Genomic DNA, 21,888 nt, shown 5'->3' on the forward strand with positions numbered 1-21,888 from the left:
GTAGCCCTCAATAAAGAGTTCCTGTTTTATCCTTCATCATGTTGAGACTAGTGTTTGGATAACTGATCAAAACTGGGGGATTGCTATACGCTGACGATTTGCTATACTCCCCTGGCATAACTACTAGCTCTTGTAAGAGCTGTTCCTGCTCTCTGGCTGTAGGAGAGGTTCACCCACTGGAGCCTGGAGCCTTGTAGTAGGCCCAGTGTGGGTGGAGGACGGTGAGACCCCAACCAAGCTGCGGCGGTTCGTGGGGTCTGCAGGGCGTACGGTGTCAAGTGGAGTGCTTGGAGTCCTCGGAAAGCACTAGGAGCATCTATCGACGGAGGTACCCGGTCGTTACAACACCGCTGTTACTGTCCATGAGAATCAATCCACAAATTAGGGCAGCTCCATATACATCCTGTACTAATAAACCTGTAATAATAATCCTGACTTCCACCTCAGTTATTTTGCACTTATCAGTCAGTTTAGTACTACCTAGCCTATTATTATAAATGATTAATATATATAAAATTATATGACTGTGGAGTAAACTTATTAATTACTATTTTTGCTACTGTTTTAATTTCAGCATCGATAATGGAAAATTCAGGTAAATAATCAGCATTCAGCATTACTGTAACGGGGTGCCGAAGGCGCACTCGGCCTCCCATCAGCCGCAGACCTGCTGCTTAGCTTCGGGAGCGAGGATCTGTGTTTGACCTCGTTCCCAGGGCGGCTTTGCCAGCTGGGAGGCTCCCTGCTCCTAGGTCTGCTGTATATACTATATATCTGTACATAGTACATCTATTATACCTCGTACGTCACATATAGGTACACTGCTGGCTATACTACATTCCTGTGTCCACTGCATCTATTGTACCTCGTACCTCACATGTCAGTACACTGCTGTATATACTATACAGTATATCCTAATGGGGTTATCAAACACCTAAAATGCCTCCCCTACTGCCCGGGCCCCTCACACATATTGTACTTAACTGACTCCCCGGCATCCGCATGGCTTCTCATACCCACACATCCGGTGACAGGGGGAGCAGCCAATAGCAGGTCACGATGGGAATAAGCCTCCCTAGCGTCACCCGCACGTTATCGTGAGGTACATAAGATAATAGTGGTTGTAAATATCTGCAGTATTATATATATGAGTGAGATATGAGTAAAAATAGGGAATAGAGTGCAAATGAAGAGAAAGGAGAAGGACCTCTGCTTACAACTCCATTCTAGTCTCCCTGAAGAGCACATCCTACAGCTCTTCTCCATGCTGTTGAGGGTTGTAGGACCCATGATGATGCTCTTTGCAGTTCCTTTATTAGATGTACAGGACCTGTGATGATGATGTCATCACAGGTCCTGGCAGATGCTGCTATCTAACCTGGGAACTACACCATGGTCTGTGCAGTTTCTTTACTAGATGTAGGGATACTCTACTGGAGCAGGACAGTAATGAGTGTAATTAGAGGGTGGAGCATTTGCTTCACTCCGAACCCCTTTTCCCCATGGGCCCTATAGCAGCTGCGTGGTCTGCCTCTATTGGAGGTACGCCACTATTTGAAGGCTAAACTGCAGGACAGGCCGAACTTGATGGATGTATTTTTTCAGCCTAGCAAACTATGTCATATATCATATAACTCTGTCTATACAGGGGCTGTGACAACTAGGGATGAGTGAATCGACTTCGGATGTGACATAATAGTTTGAATACTGTGAGACTTCGCATAAAAACTTCATAAATTAATTTTTACTGTAAAAAAAACATTTCCCCAACTCGGGTTCGGTTCCAAGTGGTACCTTGGAACCGAACCCAGGAAATGTTTTTTTACAGTAGAAATTAATTGTCACGGAAGGTGTACAGAAACTAGAAGACCGACTGACTGGATCCAAAACTAAGGAACCAGAGGGTAAGCCCTGTAACAGACCTGTCTCTCTCCCTTACTGCTCAGCCTATGCAAAAATCTCTATGGTAGACGATTGCATATCCTCGTTCCTCGACTGTATGACACCTGAACACAGTATAATAGAGAGGGGACACGACCACCGGCTCCCTACACTTGATATGGAGGGAGTCAGGGTCACCTAGAATCCAGCAAACAGGAAAACACAAATAAATGAACAAACTTATCTGTAGAAGACTCAGTAGTAGCATCCAGCATGCACACACTCCAGGAAGTTGTATAAACCGCAAAGTAATGCAGTATGGGAAGGGATTTAAAGGGATGCAATCAGTGCAACTACATGACAGCTGAGAGAGGCTAACGAGATGAGAAAACGAAAGCAAAACAAAAGGAACCTCAAGCAGGAGGTTCTGAAGGACGTCTGTCAGAGCTTCTCAGATGTCTGGTGGTGACATTAATTTATGAAGTTATTATGCAAAGTCTTGCGAGACTTCGCAAAGTAATAACCTTGGCTCATAGAAGCCAATACATTCTAATACTGTACGGAGTGCTCGCTCTGTACAGTATTGAAACAAAGTTTTATGCGACTCGACTTCGCTTATCCCTAATGTCAACCTTCCTCGTGATGCAGAGGCTGGAAGTTAGCTGACACTGCTTTCCAGTGTTGTTATTTTACCGCTCCTTTCATTATTATGTACATTTTTTCATTTGGTTTCTTGCAGGAAATTTAGTCCATTACATGGTTACCGTCACACCTAACTGGAACCACATATACACAGAGGATTCTGTGACTTTAAAATGTGACATCGGACCCGATAATGACATCAGAAACTACAACTTCTATTGGTATAAAAACAAAAAAGAGATAATTCAACGAAATCATGAATTTACAATTAGCAGTGCAAAATCTAATGATGCAGGACTATATGAATGCGGGACCGGATCTGATAATCGCAGTCACTCACTCCATTTATACGTTATAAGTAAAGGTGAATGATCTTCTAGTATAATCAGAATATCTCCTATCTATCTATTCCATATCTGTCAATCATCTATCTATCTATCTATCTATCTATCTATCTGACATCTATCTATCTGACATCTATCTATCTATCTGACATCTATCTATCTATCTGACATCTATCTATCTGACATCTATCTATCTATCTGACATCTATCTATCTATCTGACATCTATCTATCTCATATCTATCTATCTGACATCTATCTATCTATCTATCTATCTGACATCTATCTATCTGACATCTATCTATCTATCTGACATCTATCTATCTGACATCTATCTATCTGACATCTATCTATCTGACATCTATCTATCTATCTGACATCTATCTATCTGACATCTATCTATCTATCTGACATCTATCTATCTGACATCTATCTATCTATCTGACATCTATCTATCTGACATCTATCTATCTATCTGACATCTATCTATCTGACATCTATCTATCTGACATCTATCTATCTATCTGACATCTATCTATCTGACATCTATCTATCTATCTGACATCTATCTATCTGACATCTATCTATCTGACATCTATCTATCTATCTGACATCTATCTATCTGACATCTATCTATCTATCTGACATCTATCTATCTGACATCTATCTATCTATCTGACATCTATCTATCTGACATCTATCTATCTGACATCTATCTATCTATCTGACATCTATCTATCTATCTGACATCTATCTATCTATCTGACATCTATCTATCTGACATCTATCTATCTATCTGACATCTATCTATCTGACATCTATCTATCTATCTGACATCTATCTATCTGACATCTATCTATCTATCTATCTATCTATCTGACATCTATCTATCTGACATCTATCTATCTATCTGACATCTATCTATCTGACATCTATCTATCTGACATCTATCTATCTGACATCTATCTATCTGACATCTATCTATCTATCTGACATCTATCTATCTATCTGACATCTATCTATCTATCTGACATCTATCTATCTGACATCTATCTATCTATCTGACATCTATCTATCTGACATCTATCTATCTATCTGACATCTATCTATCTGACATCTATCTATCTATCTATCTATCTATCTATCTGACATCTATCTATCTGACATCTATCTATCTATCTGACATCTATCTATCTGACATCTATCTATCTATCTATCTGACATCTATCTATCTGACATCTATCTATCTTATATCTATCTATCTGACATCTATCTATCTATCTGACATCTATCTATCTGACATCTATCTATCTATCTGACATCTATCTATCTTATATCTATCTATCTGACATCTATCTATCTGACAGTAGTTGAACATATCCAGCGCCTGTGCAGAATAGGATGCGGCTGTGGACAGGTAAGCAATTGGTAACGAGATGACCAGGTGACTGCCACCATTTTGGCTACCATGGACATGGCGGGCACTGCAGTGGGATGTATACATAGGTGAAGAACGGGCAGCCAGGGCTCTTGTGAATGAGCTGAAAGGTACATGTCACGTTACTTTGGCACTGCGTGCACTTGCATGTCCATTTTCCTGGATTCTTTTAAGGCGGCCAACCCCTTCAGCAAATTATATTTTTGTGACTATGTTTTTCTGTGTTTTTATTTGCCCACTTTGGTCATTATTATATGTAATTTTTTCCCTGTTTCCTTGCAGATGTAGTCCATTATATGTTGAGTCTCACCCCTAATTGGAACCACATATACAGAGGTGACTCGGTTACTTTAAAATGTGACATCGGACCAAATAATGACATCAGAAACTACAACTTCTATTGGTATAAAGGCAGTAAAGACATAAATAAAAACACACAAGAAATTACAATTGGAAATGCAGGACCTGCTGATGCCGGAGAGTATGAATGCTGGGCCACATCTGCTGGTCGCAGTCACTCCAGTCACTCACTCCATTTATACGTTACAGGCAAAAGTAAGTGATCTTCAATTATCAGAATAGTCATCAATCTAACATTTGACTCATATTAAGGGTCCATTCACACGTCAGTATTTTGTAATCCGCATCCGTTCCGCAAATTTCAATGGCCCCACAAAAAAATGCGGACAGAACTCAGTGTGCTGTCCGCATCCGTCGTTCCGTTCCTTTATGCGGATCCGCAAAAAAAATAGAGCTTGTCCTACTATCGTCCACAAAATGCAGTCCGTTGTCCCATTGTAGTCAATTGCGGATCCATTTCCAGGAAATAGAAAAAATGTTTTTCTTTAGTACCCTAGCAACATATATTCCTCCTTCAGGTTTTTTTTGGTGGAAAAACGTAACAGATGCGGATGTACAAATTGGTAAAAACTGAAGGTTTTTGAGGAAAATGGAACGACAATCTGGAAAAGAAAAGTACTAACGTGTGTACCCTAAGGCTCCATTCAGATGTCCGTAGTGCATTGCGGATCCGTAATACACCCGGCAGGCACCCCCATAGAAATGCCTATTCTTGTCCGCAATTCCAGAAAAAAACATGCTCTATTTTTTCGCACAGCTGCGGACCGGAAGATTGGGGCCACTCTCCGGAAATGCGGATACGGAGAGCACATAGTGTGCACTCCACATCTCTTCCGGCCCTGTAGAGAATGAATGGGTCCGCACCCATTCCGGATAATTGCAGAACTGATGTGGACCCATTCTACGGACATCTGAATGGAGCCTAAGTGGTCATTCAGGCGACTGTGCCGTGTTTTGTGGTCCACAAATTGCAGATCCGCAAAATACGGATGCCGCCCATGTGTGTACCGCAAATTGCGGAACGGACGGCCCATTATAGAAATCCCTATTCTTGTTCACAAAACAGACAAGAATAAGACATGATCTATCTTTTTTGCGGGGCCATGGAATGGAGCAACGGATGCGGACATCTTTTGCAGCCCCATTGAAATGAATGGGTCTGCACCAATTCTGCAATTTTGTGAACCCAAAAATACGATCGTCTGAATGAGCCGTTATCTAATATCGATCTATCTGATATCTGTCTGTCTATCTATTTATCTATCTATCTATATAATATATCTCTCATATCTATCTATCTACTATTTATCTATTTCATATCTCTATCTTTCTCATATCTATCTATCCCTTCTCTTTCAGAACCTCCTGAACTCATCCTGCAAACTCCCCCCAATATTGTAGAAGGCGACTCCCTGGATGCGAGGTGTCACAGCTCTCAATTCAATGATAAGAAAACCATAACTTTTTATAAGGACGGCAACAAAATTCAGGAATCAACAAACATTTCATATTTGTCAAATGTGAATAAATCTATGAACGGAATTTACCGATGTGAAAAAAAGACTCAAAGCGAAAAATTAGCAAAATCAGGAGAAACATTTATATTTGTCCAAGGTAACAAAAAAACGTTTCCTTACATGGCCCCAATAGTGACAGTGCGAGGGCACGCTCTTCAGCTAGATTGTACAAATCTCCCAGCATGACGTGGCAACTGACTAAAGCCTGGTCCCACCAGATGTGCTATCATCCATATAGGATGATGGCTTGGGAAGAACCAAACCACAGAGCAGACCCCAAAATGTATCAGACCACAGACCCCTACATATATCAGACACCGTAATGTATCAGACCACAGCCCCCTACATATATCAGACACCGTAATGTATCAGACCACAGACCCTACATAAATCATATGCCGTAACGTATCAGACCACAGATCTCAGACAGAACCCCTAAATTACTTCAGACATCATAGAACCCTAAGTTAAGACGACTGTAGATCAGACCCCTAAATTAGGTCCTAGAATCCTAAATCAGACCCCATCTGACCTCAAAATCAGTCAGACCCCCCAAAAAGGTATTTAATTACTAATCCTTACTTCCTGATTGTCTTGTCTTCAGCACACAAGGTCCTGGCACAGGTCAAAATCAGGACCTTATGTATGACATCACTGCCAAGTCCTGATGCAAATGCAACTGCTGTAACTCTTCTGCTACTGGGTAAAGGGGTTCGAGAACCTACCACCAAATGTGATGGTGTTAGCAAAAGCTTTTATCTTTCTTTGTGGCCTCCTACTGTTGCCATACGAAGTGGCAGCCTTTGGAGTGTGTACTAGCTGTCCGTGCTGCAGAAGGTGTCAAAGTTGGCACATTGCAACACCACAGATGGTTATATAATGTGATGATTATGTTGTATAGCAGTATTATTTAACATTACATAGCACAGTCTGTATGAATACTCTAAATCAAACCAAGCCTTTAACTCTTTATTTTATGGGCAAAGGCAATGAAGAATCTAATATAGTAAAGGCCACGATGACATCATATGAGCAAAATATGACATTAACTACTAATAACCCTTACATAAATCCAAAACAATGCCCCCTCTCTCACTTGTCTGCTGAACCTTTTAACAAATGAGACTCTGATGTGAAACAAGACCAGCAGGGTTCATCTACCATGTATAGAATTACCATGCCCTAGCCGTGCCCATATCCATCTAATATGCCTACCTAATCGATCTAAACATCAAATCACATAGCTCACCTGAACTCAAGAGGTCATGGCCGTCTAGCTCCGTCAGGAGATATGGGCCAGGTCTAATTAATGGGCATTATAAACTCCCAAAAGCCAAATGGAAGTATAAAAGGCCAATCACAGTCTGAGTAATTGAAGTCTCCAACATGGAGATTTCCACCCGCTGTCTGAAGTCCACGCCTGGAAGGGCAGACATGAGGGACATTAATGCTTTTATCTGGATGGGGTATAATTTTGCATTTGTTAGTGCAAACTACATATCTTTTGTGGACCTTGTTTTCAAGGTACTGGTTTGATTTGGAGTCTTCATAACTGATTGGAGCTGTCCCTGGTGATGGGTTTGACATATAAGAGAAAAGGACATTGGATAAATCTAGCCGTCATTAGATTATTTTATGCATGTAGCTGCTATATGGTCGCTGTATGGAGGTATTACTCATGGTTGTATTTACATTGTGTAGTGATACTTGAGCACTGTACAGTTTGTATTTTGTGTAATTTATGATGGTGGCAGCACAGTGTAGCATGCTTATTTAGTCAGCCATATACATTATTTGGTATATGGCACTGGTATGTGAACTCCATACTATATGGTGCGGTGCTTATAATTAGGCCCTTTATGAAGACAAAAACTAAAGTTACACAGCACAGCCTAAGGCCTCATGCACACGACCGTTGTGTGCATCCGTGGCCGTTGTGCCGTTTTCCGTTTTTTTTCGCAGACCCATTGACTTTCAATGGGTCAGTGGAAAAATCGGAAACTGCACCGTTTGGCAGCCGCATCCGTGATCCGTTTTTCCTGGCCGTGAAAAAAATAAGACCTGTCCTATTTTTTTCACGGCCAACGGTTCACGGACCCATTCAAGTCAATGGGTCCGTGAAAATCACGGATGCACACAAGATTGTCATCCGTGTCCGTGATCCGTGTCCGTGATCCGTGTCCGTTTTTTCCTATCATTTCAATGGCAAACTTGACTTAGATTTTTTTTTTCATTTTTCATGTCCGTGGATCCTCCAAAAAACAAGGAAGACCCACGGACGAAAAAACGGTCACGGATCACGGACCAACGGAACCCCGTTTTGCGGACAGTGAAAAAATACTGTCGTGTGCATGAGGCCAAAGACGCAGGTGCCATGACTGAAAATACAAAATCAAGTACAATGCAACAACACTCACACACTAATATATAAACCATAATGCTTGACTCACTATATAAATGTATGTGAACTCCCTCAGGATACAATATTTTCAACATACAATGGTCTTTTTTGGGCCATCATAAGTTAAAACTAACCTCCACATACAATGCCTCAGACTCCAACCAATCATGTAGTGGTTGTCTAGTAGCTCCTCTGCGGTACTACATGTTATGTACTGCCCCCTGTCTGGGCCAGGATCAGCTGCGCCAAAGGCACCAGTTGAGCGGCAACTCCATGTTATTTTTCTGGTACATCAATGTAGTAGGGAAGACCTTGACCAGCTCCTGCTCTCACCATAGAAAGTCATTTACAGCTTCCAGCATCTATTACTGTCTGTTTTACTTAAGGGCTTGCTTTATATGTCTTGGTCATCTGCTTATTTTTCTTAAAACTTCACTTTTTCTAATTCTGGGAGGACATTTTTAGGCTTTGGAAGAAATTACTAGTTTTCCATAGGCTTATGGACTCAAGCTACAATGGTTTCAACTTACAATGGTCGCCCCAGAACCAATTATTATTGTAACTTGAGGGACCACTGTACATTTTGATCATAATTATGCCCATCTACCAAGGCAAGGTGACATCTTCCTGACGATCTACATCCTACTTTTTCTGGTGCCTTCAATGAATTCAGGGCAAGCAGATTCCACATGCAGTATATACTGGACCCACTCTGTTTGCTACCTTGAGGCCAGCTAGCAGCAGGAAAGGTAGCATACTGAGTGGGTCCAGTATATGTGGAATCTGCTTCCCCTGAATTCATTGGAGGCACCAGAAAAGGTAGCATTTAGCATAGTTTCTGTCAAGTACAGGTCACCTTGCCTTGGTGGATGGGCATGAATAATTCTGCAAATGCATTTGCTAAGAACCTCACATTCGGTTATACAGTGAGTATAGCTGTAGGATTGTATTCAATTAGGCACCTTATAAAGGTATGTCATATGGGAGGAATGGCACATCCAAGCTAAGATCAGTCCTGGTCATAGGCTACAATAAAATATTATTGATGAAGTATTAGAAATTAATGATAATATTATTATTTTAGATCTCTTTACAAGTCCAGAAATAAAAGTGCCCTCCTCCATAGAAGAAGGAAGTACTGCAACCCTGAGGTGTGACACAAGACAAAACCCTCTGAGACGTGGTACAGAGCTGCAGGTTTCCTTCTACAGAAATGGAGAGAAAGTGCAGGAATTTGGTTCATCTAATGAATACAGAATTATGCCCGCTCAGTGGCAGCATTCTGGTAAATATACCTGCGGGGTGCAGACTCCATTAGGTACGGTGATGAAGATGAGCAAAGTGTCCTACATTAGTATAACAGGTTGGTATGAAAACAGATTTATGTTGGGGCAAATGGTGCAAATTGCTCCAAATTTCGGACGCTACTTATTAGGCACGTTAATCTTTATTAGCCCCACCTCATGGCTTTATATCAAAATTGTTTTCAAGTTTATTTGCTCTCATAATTTCTGTACAGCAGGGGTGGGTTGTTTGCCACGTACTAAGTACTATTGCCAACTGGTTTAGGGCAATGAATTACACGTGAGGAGCACTTATCACTTCCATTTCTTTAGTTTTTCCAGACCCAGCTTTTAAACTATAAGGAGAGTTTTACCAATCTAAGGGGTTCTGGCACATAATTCCTTGGGCTCTGACCAAATACCCACAATGACCAAGATTTAGGACCAGTGTTAGGCCTCCTGCATATGACCATAACCATTTTGCAGTCCGCAAGTCACAGATCCACAAAATACAGATGTGGTCTGTGAACATCACAGAATTGTCACTGGACCCACTGTAAAAAAGCATGGTGGGGGGGGGGGGCACAGATGCAGACACATAACATCCGTGTTCTTTCTGTTTTGTTGTTTTTGCGGAGCCAAAGAAACAAATGGGTCCGTGAGTTTATTTACAGCTATCATTCCCCATCTACCCATACAGTGGGGCTAGCTCGGTCTTAAAGACAGAACACCATCGCTCTAGTGTTACCTATAAGTGGCCCCCCTGTAAGTCAATGTTTAACCTCTTGAAGATCTGTGAAAGTGGGCCTTTAAGAGGCCAAACAATGAGGTTGCTTGGGATTCAAAGAAAGTTTGTGTTTGCATAAGTGGTGCCAGGTAGTCAACTGAATGGGACTGAGCTGAAATACCCAAAAATTTGACAAAAAGATCCATTTAACGGCAAATCACACATGGATAGGCTTATTAATTAACTTAGCAACGTCTATGAACCTCAAAGATTATAAACTGAGCTGTAAAGCTAACTCGGATTGAGGAGTTCATTAGGATGATGGCCAGATATCACTTTCGGTGTGCTTACACAAAACAAACTATCAAATTCTTTTTTCCATGCACATTTATGATGCCATTGTCTTGGGATTATTCTTGAGGTCCTCAGGAAATTACCTGTTGCATTGAACACTATGTAAGACTGTGTACCGGGGTGGGCTCCCCAGGATACAGCGACGTCACGAATGAGGAAAGCAACACCGACACCAGCTTTTATGAAAACAGAAACTTTACTGAGCAGAAGTACTAGGCCCCTTTCACACGGGCGAGTATACCCGCACTGAATCCGGACCCATTCATTTCTTTGGGGCTGTTCACATGAGTGGTGATTTTCACGCATCACTTATGCGTTGCGTGAAAATCGCAGCATGTTCTATATTCTGCATTTTTTTCACGTAACGCAGGCCCCATAGAAATGAATGGGGTTGTGTGAAAATCGCAAGCATCCGCAAGCAAGTGCGGATGTGGTGCGATTTTCACGCATGGTTGCTAGGTGACAGTCTATTCACTGTATTATTTTCCCTTAGAACATGGTTATAAGGGAAAACAATAGCATTCTGAATACAGAATGCTTAGTAGGTGATCAATTGAGGGTTAAAAAAAATTAAAAAATTAACTCACCTTCTCCTCTTGATCGTGTAGTTGCCGGTCTCTTCTTTACTTCTTTAATGATGAGCTGTGGGCTAAAGGACCTGTGGTGACGTCACATCACATGGTCCAATCACATGGTCCATCGCAACGTTGGTGATGGTAGCTCATCATTAAAGAAGTAAAGAAGAGACCGGCAACTACGCGATCAAGAGGAGAAGGTGAGTTAATTTTTTATTTTTTTTAACCCTCAATTGATCACCTACTAAGCATTCTGTATTCAGAATGCTATTATTTTCCCTTATAACCATGTTATAAGGGAAAATAATACAATCTTCAGAACATCAATCCCAAGCCCGAACTTCTGTGAAGAAGTTCGGGTTTGGGTACCAAACATGCGCGATTTTTCTCACGCGTGTGCAAAACGCATTACAATGTTTTGCACCCGTGTTCCCGCAACGCACCCGCCTCTTATCCGGGCCGAAAATATATGACGCCAGTGTGAAAGAGGCCTTTAGCACAATCTCAAATGTAATGAATATATAATAAAGTTACATTCGCTCGGCCTGGACGCAGAGACCCTTGTGCTGCACAACACGGTGCACCAAGATGGCCGACACACACCAATTGCGATAATTTACCTATTGCGGGCACAACTATCACTGCCCCGTCGTACCGCTTATTACCCTAGGAAATGGTAACAATTGTGTGGGGTGCAAGATACGGGCGGCCCGCGGTGCAGCACAAGAACTCACAATGTTACAGGTTTATACAATAGTTTCCCTTTCCTTCTTCCTAAACGACACCGTGACACGTGTCCATAATACACCCAGTCAAGACGCTGGAGTAGCTGAAGTTTGCAGTGAAGTCCCTTGTTGATCCAGGAGTGAACTATAAACTTATAACTAGTAGGTCTTGGTGCTGGGGAATTTCAGAATCCTTGGAGCACAATCCTTGCAGCCTGCCTCACACAGGATCCCTATCAGACTAACTAAATGCAGGCTAGATCACAGTCTCTAGTCTTTCCAGGCTCCCACAATATACTGCGGTGCGTGCACGATCTGGCTTACCGACCCGTGTCTGTTCTTCATCCGATGGTGACTTAGACCAAATAACAAGTCTGTCCCTCCACAATGAGGCCCTGCAGGGTCTGTAGTTCCGTTCCACAGCTTTTCAAGCCTTCCGGGAACTGATCCTCTCTTTCCTGGATGACATCTGGATTGCTGACAGTCATCAGTCACTTCCAACAGTGACTCTGGCCACTCCAGATCTCGCTGACGCCTGGATGCCACTAGATGCTGCCTTCCAGCTCCTGTCTCCACAAAACAACATGTCTGCCGAGTCATTTCCTGGTTCTTCTTCCATCTAGTAACCACACCTCTCAATGCATATTCAATTACATGCAGTATTTTAGCTGTGAGGGGAAACAGCGGCCTCTTGCAGAAAAATGCAGAATGACAGTTCTAATAAAGTAAAGTGTACAGAATGAGCTGTTTCTCCATTTAACAACTATGAATGGGGCAGGGGAGCGGGGACAGCAGGAAAGAGACCACTTCTTTCCAAGATGAACATTGTGGGTCATCTAAACTTTGCAAAATATCCCTTAAGTCATCCACAAAGCTAATGGGAGAATGAGTTGGACTGTTTGTAAAAATATTCCAGTATAAGACACATGTTGGTAGCAATGATCACTGAGTTGGGTTTTGGAAAGCCAGATTTTATTGAACTTTGAATTCTTGATTGCCCAAGGAAACTCAGGACGATTCAGGCTGTCTGAAAATCAGAAATGTAACTTTTTGGAATGGCTATGACAAAGTCTAGATCTTAATCAAGCAGGGACATTGTTGTACGACCAGGAGTAGGAGTTGTCATGTACGGATTGAACACCTTAAATGTGTTAAAATATATTCTATGTATAGATTTATATGACTTAGATGAAGGTCATATCACATTTAGGTAAAATCTTTGAAGAAAATCAGAAATTTTAAGCCCCACTAAATACACAACAGAAAAATGTCAAGTATAAAATTATATATGAATTTTATTTTTAAAAATGAATATTTATTCAAACCTAAATATGGAATAATGTGCATTTTTCTTGTCCATAGGTGCTGTGAATAAGCCTAAACTGACGCTCTTAACAAGCGAGGCGGCCGTGGGAGATTATACTACTCTTCAATGTGAGTCTTCTAAAGGCTCCCCCCCTATACACTACCTGTTTTATCACAATCAGACATTGTTAGGAAAAATTACCACTCACCAAAAGGAGATAGCAGAACTAAATCTGACCATTGAGTCAATGACCATGGGAGGACTCTACTATTGCGCTTCATACAACGATATCCATGACCAACATCAAGTGAGTGAGGAAGCCAATTTGCTAGTTATAGGTAAGTAATTATTTCACATGTATTCAGCATTTAAATAAAGTTCTTATAATGTCTCGGATGGTGTAACAGAAAACAAGAAGTTACAAATAAGGATCCGAATGGCTTGATCCGAAACTAAGGAACAAAAGGGAGACCCCTATTTAAGCCCTGAAACTCTCCCTGTCTTCGCAGCCCATGCAAAGATCTCTAGGATAGAAAATTGCATGCCCTCGCGCCTCGACTATATGACACCTGAACACCCTATAATAGTGAGGGGACACGACCACCGGCTCCCTACACTTAATACGGAGGGAGTCAGGGTCACCTAGGATCAAGCAAACAGGAAAACACAAATAAATGAACAGACTTATCTGTAGAAGCATCAGTTGTAGCATCCAGCATGTACACACTCCAGGAAGTTGTATAAACCGCAAAGTGATGCAGTATGGGAGGGGATTTAAAGGGATGCAATCAGTGCAACTAGATGACAGCTGAGAGAGGGAAACGAGATGAGGAACTGAAAGCAAAACAAAAGAACCTCAAGCAGGAGGTTCGCAACTAGATGACAGCTGAGAGAGGGAAACGAGGTGACAAAACGAAAACAAAACAAAAGAACCTCAAGCAGGAGGTTCTGAAGAACGTCTGTCAGAGCTTCTCAGATGTCTGGCGGTGACATATAATTCATCACTGTATTATACCTTATAACTTCCCCAAAAGCAATCTTAAAATAAATCCTTGTCATGGGGTAAGGATATGGTTGCATATCCATCATGGCTTTTTGTTTGTATCAGAAGCCATGATATTGTGCTGGATCCTTGATATGATGGACCAAATAGGGTCTGGTGGTGACCACTGACTTATGAGGCCTGTTGGGGGTTTCATTGTATTTTTTGTCAAAGCCAACAGCACTGTGACTAAAGCCTTCTCTGCATGATTAGGAACCAGTAGACTATCCATCATCCAGGATTTCACAATAACTTTATTCTGGATCATATCAGTCTTTAGTTTTTCCACCTCCTTGGTATGTGCCCCAAAAAGGGAATTGAAAGGCTTTCCCAATCAAACAAGCCAAAACTAAAGCTGTGGATAACCACTACAGTCTATTTATATCAATACACATATTGATTTTGATGGGTACAAGTGTAAAGTTGTAGTACCAGTTGGAGGCAGTCAAAACATGCTACTTATCCACTTGTATCACTTTCAACATTTCACTAACAGAGCCAGTAGCAAATATCAACCTTACCACATATAAAGAAGGTGAAGATTTTGTACTAGGAGAATCCTTGACATTGATCTGCTCTGTTCGTCATGTCACTTCTATCTCTATCTCCTGGAAGCACAATGAGACTTTGGTGGAGCAAACTTCTGCGCTCTATCAACTTCAAGACAACGGCACGGTCTTGTATATCCAGTCCCTTCAATACCATCATAGAGGAACATACCGATGTGAAGCCTCCACAAAGCTGTCAGTCAACAGGACTTTCTGTGTGATCAGTGAAATACAAAATGTCAACGTCTTGGAGTTGAGTGCTGTTGGTATGAGCAGCGCTAAATACATGTTTTATGACTCTTCTTTTTCTGTTGTTGCTGTTTATTGTCTTCTCCTTAAATCTTCTCAGTTTTTGTCCTCTACTTTTTCTCCTTATTGTTTTCATCATTTTTTTCATCTACTATCTTCTCTGTCTTTCTCTTTGTCACATTCTTCTTTATCTTCTTCATGTTCTTCTTATGACTTCCAATTTCTGTTCATCATTATAATAATGACCACCGTTGACATCATTCTTATTACCTTGTGGCTTCTCTTCTTCTCTATTACAGACTATAGCATCCAGTTGTCAGCGCTTGGGATTTTGCTTCTAGTCATCATCCTTGCAATTGTCCTAACGTTAATGTACAGAGAAAAAATTGTCGGAGGTTGTCGCAAGAAACCGTCATCTACAGGTTATAGCTACTGATATCTATAGTATATAATATGAAATCACATAACAAAGACACACCATGTAGAAATATGTTTAAGTTGGTCTTTACTCCCTATAAGACACTCTCTCTACTTCTCCTATCTTGCACATTCAATGACCAAATTCTTAGGCTAGGTTCACATCACCATTTAATTTTTCGTTCTTCTGATCTGTCAGAAGATCAAAAAATGAAAAAAAAAACGAAAAAAAAAACTGAGCACTCATTGTGCTTCTTTTTCATCCATTTTAAGCCATTTCCATCTGAGATTCATTATCTTTCATGTCTTCATGAAGAACTTTTCCTCCCTTCAAAAATAACGGATCTCAGAAAGAAATGGCTAGAATTGATGCAAAATAAGTACAAAGGATGCACAAAACAAAAATACATATTTTTTTGTTTTTGTCTTCTGACGGATCAAAAGAATGGAAAACCAAACAGTGACGTAAACCTAGCCTTAAAGAGGTTCTCTGGGAACTAGGAAAATGAAAATACTTAAATATTACTGTATTATAAATATATTCCCAAATACCTTTCACTAGTTATAATGGCTCGTTTTGTCTGGGGAGGAATCATTAGGAGAAATAAAATGGCTGCCGTCCTATCAGTACACACAAAACCTGTCCTAATAACACAGGAGGACATGTTACTTCACAACACTGAGGTAAAGAGCTGCCTCATCCTCCTCTCTGCTCTGCTTGTCAGGGATTATGGTTCTGAATACAGCTGATAAGATCTTCAGCTGAATCTCTGTGGGAATGGAGTTCATGGAGACATGAAGTACGGAGAGGACGGACAGGACAGACTGTGGTAATGTAGACTGCATACAAGAGCTGCTGCTCATTATCCACACCTCCACCCTCCGCTCTAAACTACATTCCTACAGAGATTCATCTTATCAGCTGTATTCAGCATCATAATCCCTGAAAAGCAGAGCAGAGAGGAAGATGAAGCCACTGTTTAGCTCAGTTTTGTGAACACTGGCGTTTTGGCTTTCCGTTTGTAAGATCCGTTCAGGGCTCTCATAAGTGGTCCAAAACGGATTAGTTTTGCCCTAATGCATTCTGAATGGAAAAGGATCCGCTCAGAATGCATCAGTTTGCCTCCGTTCCGTCCTCTATTCCGCTTTGGTGGTGATGTCCATTTGACGAAACGGAGCCAAAGGGATCCGTTCTGACACAAAATGTAAGTCATGGGGGACGGATCAGTTTTCTATGACACAATCTGGCACAATAGAAAACGAATCCGTCCTCCATTGACTTTCAATGGTTTTCAAGACGGATCCGCCTTGGCTATGTTAAAGATAATACAAACGGATCCGTCTGTGCAGATCCATAACGGATCCGCACCAAATGCGAGTGTGAAAGTAGCCTAACTTCTCCTCCTGTGTGATTAGGACAGGTTTTGTCTGTACTAATAGGACAGCAGCCATTTTATTTCCCCTAATGATCGCTCCCCAGACAAAAAGAGCCATTGTAACTAATGTAAGGTATTTGGGAATATAGTTATGACAAAAAGTAATATTGAAGCATTTTCATTTTCTTAATTCCCAGAGAACCCCTTTAAGATGACATTTAAGCCAAAGTTCTAGAAATATAGAACCCCTTTCAAATTTAGACATGTATAACACAAACTATTTCAGAAGAATTAATAGACCCTTTATATTGTTTCAAGTGGCCAGTCAGGAACCAGGAGAAATACTGCCTAGACCTCTCCTTTTTTTTGAATAATCAGGATTGAATAATTTATTCTCGGTTGCATAGGATAGTCATATGTGGCCAGCATGTTTTCTAGCCACTTGCATTAGGACTTTGGTAAGCTGATTAGTATTATTCAGGTATCAGTACTGACCTCCTGCTTTAACCGAGGACCTTTCCAGGATACCGCATTCACAGTGAAGGTAAGGGGTTTGGAAGGGGTTGCTGCAGATAGATCAGGACATTTTAGAGATGAAAGAAGGCCCACCCAGAAGGACACATAATGATACATTCGAATACATAGGGTAAGTGAATAAAAGAGAATATTCTCTACATGTTAGGTTTAGGCCTCATGCACACGGCCGTTGTTTGGGTCCGCATCCGAGCCGCCGTTTTGGCGGCTCGGATGCGGACCCATTCATTTCAATGGAGCCGCAAAAGATGCGGACAGCACTCCGTGTGCTGTCCGCATCCGTGGCTCCGTTCCGAGGCACCGCTAAAAAAAATAACATGTCCTATTCTTGTCCGCGATTTGCGGACAAGAATAGGCATTTATATTGCCGGAGCCCGTTTCGTACCGCAAATTTGCGGAAGGCAACACGGGCGCCTTCCGTTTTTTGCGGCACGGTTGTGTGCATGTAGCCTTATGTGGATGTTTGAGATTTAACAGTTTATAGCGTTTCCTGGGAAATTTTACTCATAAAATATATATCTCATAAAACAGGATAATATAATTCACTAATCTATAGGGCTGAACACATTTGAGAATAATGAAGATAAACAACAGACTGCAGCCATCCCTGAAATAGTATATGAAAATGGTAAGAAAAATAACCTTAATGGTAATTACATTCCCTTCAATATCTCTTGCATTCCACTTCTTCTACTCTCTTTACTTTTTCTTCAGTTCCCATCACTTTCACTTCTATTGACTTGACTTTCTCTTCCTTTGTCCTCAATTTCTCTTCCATGCCCACAATATTCTCTCCCATTCTTATAACTTTCTCTTCCATTTCCATCACGTTCTCTTCTATTCTCCTGACTTTCTCTTCCATGCCCACAATACTCTCCCCCATTCTTATTACTTTCTCTTCCATTTCCATCATGTTCTCTTCTATTCTCCTGACTTTCTCTTCCATGCCCACAATACTCTCCCCCATTCTTATAACTTTCTCTTCCATTTCCATCACGTTCTCTTCTATTCTCCTGACTTTCTCTTCCATGCCCACAATATTCTCTCCCATTCTTATAACTTTCTCTTCCATTTCCATCACGTTCTCTTCTATTCTCCTGACTTTCTCTTCCATGCCCACAATACTCTCCCCCATTCTTATTACTTTCTCTTCCATTTCCATCATGTTCTCTTCTATTCTCCTGACTTTCTCTTCCATGCCCACAATACTCTCTCCCATTCTTATTACTTTCTCCTCCATTTCCATCACGTTCTCTTCTATTCTCCTGACTTTCTCTTCCATGCCCACAATACTCTCCCCCATTCTTATTACTTTCTCTTCCATTTCCATCATGTTCTCTTCTATTCTCCTGACTTTCTCTTCCATGCCCACAATACTCTCCTCCATTCTTATTACTTTCTCCTCCATTTCCATCACGTTCTCTTCTATTCTCCTGACTTTCTCTTCCATGCCCACAATACTCTCCCCCATTCTTATTACTTTCTCCTCCATTTCCATCACGTTCTCTTCTATTCTCCTGACTTTCTCTTCCATGCCCACAATACTCTCTCCCATTCTTATTACTTTCTCCTCCATTTCCATCACGTTCTCTTCTATTCTCCTGACTTTCTCTTCCATGCCCACAATACTCTCTCCCATTCTTATTACTTTCTCCTCCATTTCCATCACTTTCTCTTCTATTCTCCTGACTTTCTCTTCCATGCCCACAATATTCTCCCCCATTCTTATAACTTTCTCTTCCATTTCCATCACGTTCTCTTCTATTCTCCTGACTTTCTCTTCCATGCCCACAATACTCTCCCCCATTCTTATTACTTTCTCTTCCATTTCCATCATGTTCTCTTCTATTCTCCTGACTTTCTCTTCCATGCCCACAATACTCTCTCCCATTCTTATTACTTTCTCCTCCATTTCCATCACGTTCTCTTCTATTCTCCTGACTTTCTCTTCCATGCCCACAATACTCTCTCCCATTCTTATTACTTTCTCCTCCATTTCCATCACTTTCTCTTCTATTCTCCTGACTTTCTCTTCCATGCCCACAATACTCTCCCCCATTCTTATAACTTTCTCTTCCATTTCCATCACGTTCTCTTCTATTCTCCTGACTTTCTCTTCCATGTCCATCGTTTTCAATTTCGTTCTCATCCCCTTCTCTTCCATTCTCATCGCTGTTTTCCATTTCTTTCACTTTGTTTTCATGCTCATCACCTCCTCTTCCATTTTTTAAAATTTTTGCTCTAGTTTTGCTTTGCTCTAATTTCTTTGTTATACTAAACATTCATATTTTATCAACACAAGTATGCAGAGTTTTTAATCCTTCATTATCACGGCGCTAGAGATTACCACAATTATTACATATTGGCTTGGTAATTCATTTTGGTCTAAAATAAAGGTTTCACCATATTACCTTCTTTGCCAGTGCCATTAAGGGAGAATGTTGATGAAGATTGCACCTACATTACTGTTAAAGCAACAAAAGGTCAGTATGATCTGTGTTTCATGCTATAGACTACATGACAGGTTCGGAGGCTATGTAAAGAAAACTTTCATGAAGATTGTTTATGGTCAACAAATCCAATCCTGAATAGAAAATGTAGAAGCCTAGGAGAACCTGACAACCTATGATAGTTATTGTTCTTCATGTCTTCTTTTAGCTCCTTCTGTCTATCCACCTACTGCTATAAGAGAAAATGTAAGTATATGGAAGGATAAAACAGTCATGTGTAGCGATAACATGAACAAATATATAAGAGATGGAAATGTGCTTAGCAACTTCTACAGCACTAGACCAGGAACTGGCACACGTGGCACAGATAGCAGCCACAGTTACTTATTGCCCTTACATGGATGACTCAAGTCCACCAGAGTGAGAATCACTTACAGACCCTCCTCTATACGCCACAGCCATCTCTTCAAAGCTAACTGCGGAACAGCTTGGTGACCTAAGATCTACTGGTCTCCACTCTAAGGTCTACTGATACCTACCAATTGGCCACCACTTTTCCATACCATGATCTTGACAGTTAGACTTACCGTATCTCACTTTCTAAGGGCTGTTTCACACGAGCGGATGCCGGTTGTCACTGTGATTTCGTAGTAAAGAGATCACAGAGAGGCACGGAGCATTATCAGTCATGTTAATGCTCCGTGCCTCTGCAGTCTGCATCGGGTCTTGGCACTCTTTCACGGAGCGGATGCCACGCACGGCATCCGCTCGTGTGAAACAGCCCTAAGGGATCCTGTAGCGTTTAGTTCTGTATTATTTTTATGTTCAAAATCTTTTACAGATTTGTGTTTTTTTTTGTTTGTTTTTTACCAGGTCACGGTTTTGTATTCCGTGGCTAAGTGTTCCATGGAGACTTCGGAGACCAAGACAGACCAAAAGAGTTCAGAGACGTCGGACTCTAACTGTATCTACCATACCATTACAGCCGATAACATCAATGATCATCATCAGTAAAATCTGACTAATGACATTAGGGAGTTCTGAAAAATGTATATAATAGACCTGTCTAGTAATATACTTAGATGTAATGCCTTTACCTGAGTCATTGTAAGTCTATACAGATGTAGCAAAACTTTGCTATTCAGCTACTTCTCATGAGCGCTCATGATCCTGTATTATACTCCAAAGCTACACTAACTATTCTGCTATCACACGTAAAAGGGGGGGGGGGGGGAACACCAGAATACACACAGAAGAGAATAGACCTCTAGGGTCTAGGCCTCAAAGCTAAGGAAGAGGGATGGTGACCTGCTAGGAATCCCTAGGCCTCTCCCTGACTCCTGCCAGTATGAGTAGGCCCAGATGGTGGAAATACTCATACACTGAAACCTAGCCCTGGAGACCCTGGAAGCCCTAGGAATGGTGGCAGGGAATGAGACTACTGGTTCCTTCCCAGATAAAGGAACCAGTGTCTTCCTGAGGCCTAGAAAACAACACACACAAGCCAGCAACAAAATGCAAAACAGAATGCGCTTATCTTTAAAGAAGAATGGAGGAGCCGGAGATCCAAAGGAACAAAACTCTGCATGGTAAGCAGTGTGAGAAAGGACTAAATAGAGCCTCAGTAATGACCACGAGCTGCACCTGATGAGAGGTGTGGTCATTACTAAACAGCAACACTGCAAGGTGAGAACAGAGAGACTGTCAGATACCCTCACGT

General features: G+C 41.3%; 1 protein-coding gene across 1 annotated transcript in view; it reads left to right on the forward strand.

Annotated features, from left to right (window-relative positions):
* Positions 1-21,409, forward strand: part of LOC122921380 — a 75,032-nt gene extending 53,623 nt beyond the window's left edge. Inside the window, exons 16-27 of the mRNA XM_044271357.1 lie at positions 575-595; positions 2,621-2,887; positions 4,587-4,859; positions 6,024-6,278; positions 9,667-9,945; positions 13,609-13,890; positions 15,091-15,408; positions 15,691-15,813; positions 18,275-18,346; positions 20,142-20,201; positions 20,377-20,414; positions 21,042-21,409. Of these exons, the coding sequence (XP_044127292.1) occupies positions 575-595; positions 2,621-2,887; positions 4,587-4,859; positions 6,024-6,278; positions 9,667-9,945; positions 13,609-13,890; positions 15,091-15,408; positions 15,691-15,813; positions 18,275-18,346; positions 20,142-20,201; positions 20,377-20,414; positions 21,042-21,182 (2,129 nt within the window). The 3' untranslated portion in view covers positions 21,183-21,409. The remainder of the gene's footprint in view (positions 1-574; positions 596-2,620; positions 2,888-4,586; positions 4,860-6,023; positions 6,279-9,666; positions 9,946-13,608; positions 13,891-15,090; positions 15,409-15,690; positions 15,814-18,274; positions 18,347-20,141; positions 20,202-20,376; positions 20,415-21,041) is intronic.
* Positions 21,410-21,888: the final 479 nt, after the last annotated feature.

This window comes from Bufo gargarizans, chromosome 11 (genome assembly GCF_014858855.1).
Source record: "Bufo gargarizans isolate SCDJY-AF-19 chromosome 11, ASM1485885v1, whole genome shotgun sequence".
Classification (NCBI taxonomy): Eukaryota; Metazoa; Chordata; class Amphibia; order Anura; family Bufonidae; genus Bufo; species Bufo gargarizans.